A 3811-nucleotide genomic window follows, 5' to 3' on the forward strand; every position below is an offset into this window, starting at 1 on the left:
AAAAAAAAATACTACAGGCACCCCTGTTAGTAAAGTACTAGAATTTCAATCACTAAGACTGAAGCACAAACCTCTTGGACAGTCAGTACCACACAGCAAGCTGTAGTGTTTGTTAACTGATTCCATTAAAAGTCCTCCAAAAGGGACTGGCATCTTGACATAGATTTGGTGGGTGTGTCTGCATGTATGTAGTGACTGCAAACAGGAAAAGCAAGTATGTCAGATTTGATCTGTTCTCTCATGTCTCCAAAGTTTCTTGCGGAGAAGTTAAGAATAAGTAAAGATGTTAATCTTATCAATGCTAATAATAGTTCGCTGTCCAACTTAATAGTCCCACTCAGTGGATTAAAATTTTATGGCCTATGTATGGGGTTTTTCTTTCTTTTTATTTTTTTTATATGATTAAGTTCGAGCTGGAGTTGGACAGCACAGTGGTTAACACTGTTTCCTCACAACATGAAGGCCCTCAATTCAAACCACCATCTGGCCGGGGGCTTTATGAGCAAAGTTTCTGTTGTTCAGCCTAACACTAACCCTCTGTGTTCCAGCTTCCTCTTACACTCCACAGTTAGTGGGGTTAGGTGAATTGGTGTTTCTAATTTAACCACAGATTTGAATGTGGGTGGGACTGGTCATCTGTCTCTCTATGATAGCTCTGCATCAGACTGCCGAGCTGTCCAGTAATGTACCCTGCCTCTTGCTCTATGGTAGCTGGGAATAGACTCCAGCCCCCCTGGATCACTGTATTTGATATGCGGAGGAAAGTGGATGGATGGAGTTATTTGAGTTAGTCAGTGAATTATTGTAGCCCTAGATATGAAATGAATTCACCCACCTTATGGCTTCTGTACAGGAGGAACCCACAACTGGAATAGAGGAACACATTTTTTTTTTTTTTTGGCACTTTCAGGGTGTCTGCTTTTTTTTTTTTTTTTTTAAGTCTCAGAGGTTTTCCCAAAATAGGCTGATTATTCATTACTTATAGCTATAATAGGCTTTCAGTAATGAATAGCTTTATTCTTGATAAAGAAAGATATGCAGCATTAAATCATACTTTGTCCCTAATCACTTTTACATGTAAAAGCCTTTTTTTTTCTTTGCAGTGAGTAATGCAGCCCATCACATACACCAGGAGAACACAGACATCTGCAACAAGCTCTGAACTTTCCACAGTGTCTTGCATGTTGTAATCTTTGTACTTTCTTTTTCTTTTCTTTTTTAAAGGCTGGTGATGTAACTTTTAATCGTGCCAAGTTACTAAATATTGGATACCTGGAGGCACTAAAAGACTACAACTGGGATTGCTTCATCTTCCATGATGTGGACCTGGTACCTGAAAATGATCATAATTTATATGTTTGTGACACGCAGCCCAAACACTTGGTGGTTGGCCGCAATGTAACGGGATACAGGTAAGAATGACTAAGAGGAAATTTACTGTAAGTCATGAAGAGTCATGGAAAAAAGCAATGCTTTGTTTTTCCACATGTGCCATTCTCTTTCCTATGATGATACATTCAGAGGTTTTATTGTCTTTAATTTTTTTCTCATGTTTGTTCACTTTCAGGCTGCGTTATAAAGGCTACTTTGGAGGAGTCACTGCCTTAAGCAGAGACCAGTTTTTTAAAGTGAATGGGTTTTCAAATGCATACTGGGGCTGGGGTGGAGAAGATGATGACCTTCGCATCAGGTGAGGCATGAATAAGTGAAAACATGACTACATTTTAAACATTGCTGGTAGTACGTATTCATTCAGCATGCATGTTTTTGTCTCATGCAGGGTTGAGCTACAGAAAATGAAGATCGTTCGGCCGCCCGCTGACGTAGCTCGCTACACGATGGTGTTTCACAAACGAGACAGTGGCAATGAAGTAAACCGGGACAGGTCAGTAGTGTAGAGATGGCAATAACGTGTGTGTAGCATGTTACAGGTCATTTCATAGTATGGATTTGTGCTTTTCAGGATGAGGTTGTTGGGTCGAACACCACAGTCATGGAGGAAAGATGGACTCAACAGCTGCTCATATAAGACTTTATCAGTTGAGAGGATGCCTCTCTATGTGAATGTTACTGTGGACATTGGCAAGCCATTAAGTTGAAGTCTTAAATAGAAAGCCTTCCTGTGACCAAAAATACTTTGCTATATTTACAGATACCAGAGTGCAGGAAAACTGCTACACATGCAGAAGACAATATGTTGAGCATGCAAAATGCACATTGTTTTGATTTAGTTTAAATACTAGAATCAAATTAAACCAGCAGCTGCATTCAGAGTTAGCTGAAACATTTGAGTTACGTCCAATCTTCATGGTGTTACCAGCATGCAAAAAAACCAAAAGATTTTTCTGACAAGGAAAGTTTAGCTTTTGTCAGAAAAGTATCCAAATCCCTCATTTGAAATTGTCTAAAGCATTAAAAAGTCATATATGATAGTTAAAATCAGTGCCCATTTTTCTTTCTCCATTTAAATAATCTTTGTGCCTTACAATGGCTAACTACACATTTTCCTCATCAACCTTTATGAGCTTATCTACTATAAATATGCAACTTAGTCCCGACCCCGGCATTTCACAGTTGGCTGCTAGGTTGGCAGTTGGCTAACTCTTGATTTATGAGCATTCCTCAACTCTGCTCTTGTGAGAGACCCGACTCGGGTCCACACCTCTACAGTCTGTCAAGTTAAGAAGCAGAGTAAAAACAAATGCTTAGGGGAGAGAAAATATCATGGCGGACATCAGTATTGACAGTGCCAGGAGCACACTGGATAACTGCTTGGTTCTGGTAAAACTAAACTGTGTAGATGGATTTACAGTCATTGATATTTATTACACATTTATTACATGTAATAAGTTCCCATCAATTCGAGGAACACTGTCTTCACCTGTCTGGCCTACCCTCTGCTTTATCCGTGTCTCTGTAATACAAGCCGAGCTCAGCAGAGACACATACACAGTGCAGCAGTGGAGAGGAGGAGTGCAAGTAAAGTAAACCACAGAAAACAAACTGATGGCTTATAATGTGCTGCTACTGCTGGATAAACCTCTTCTTATCTGCAGCTCTGCCTCACCCTACCTGGCAATTTCAAATATTTTGATAGGGCTTCAGCTGCCAAACATTGATTAATTTACGCTCCTGCCTTAACATTTGTTAACAGAGTGTATCTTGTGTTTTTATTATGAGTGCAATATCATATAACTCTTCCTACAGTTACAGTTTGGCAGTTACGATTGTTATGATTTTTTTTTTTTGACATGCATCTCAATCTAACACCTCTTAGATGTTTGCTTCCGTTTTTCCACTCCACTAACCCAGCACGTCACAGTATATTTCCCCCCAGCTTTAACTTTAACTTGAGCAACTGGCTCATGAGTCAGATAACTGAGAAGACATCTGACACAGTTAGTGTTCAAGTCTGATAGCGGTTGATTATTGGATTATGAATGTAATGTGCACTAAAGCTGTATTATTAATTTTGATACATCCCCAAATTACAAACTAGCTTAAATTACTACTTAAAAAGTCATTTAAATACAAAAGCACAAAGTGCCTAATAAACAGCACACATTTAAATCATCATTTAGTTGTTTATAGATAAATTACACCTGTATTTATGGGATTCAACACTTGGTTTCTCACTTTTCTAGCAAAAACAAGGACATGTTTGGAATGTTAGTAAAATCACAGTAATCATAGTAATGATGCTATCTAAGGTCTTCCTTATTCTAAATTTGGCAGCAGTATTCTAGCGTTTGTATGCTTTTTATGCTTGCTTTGTTCAGTGAGTGGTAAACAACAACTTTAAGTTCAGCAT

General features: G+C 38.7%; 1 protein-coding gene across 1 annotated transcript in view; it reads left to right on the plus strand.

Annotated features, from left to right (window-relative positions):
- b4galt4 (UDP-Gal:betaGlcNAc beta 1,4- galactosyltransferase, polypeptide 4) overlaps window positions 1–3811 on the plus strand; it is a gene marked incomplete in the record, with an annotated part of 7175 nt that extends 3364 nt beyond the window's left edge. The window contains 4 exon segments of the mRNA XM_014333554.2: window positions 1225–1412; window positions 1568–1690; window positions 1781–1885; window positions 1964–3811. Coding sequence (XP_014189040.1) covers window positions 1225–1412; window positions 1568–1690; window positions 1781–1885; window positions 1964–2099 — 552 coding nt within the window.

Source organism: Haplochromis burtoni, unplaced genomic scaffold (assembly GCF_018398535.1).
Source record: "Haplochromis burtoni strain Fernald_Lab_line unplaced genomic scaffold, NCSU_Asbu1 Contig_56, whole genome shotgun sequence".
Taxonomy (NCBI): Eukaryota; Metazoa; Chordata; class Actinopteri; order Cichliformes; family Cichlidae; genus Haplochromis; species Haplochromis burtoni.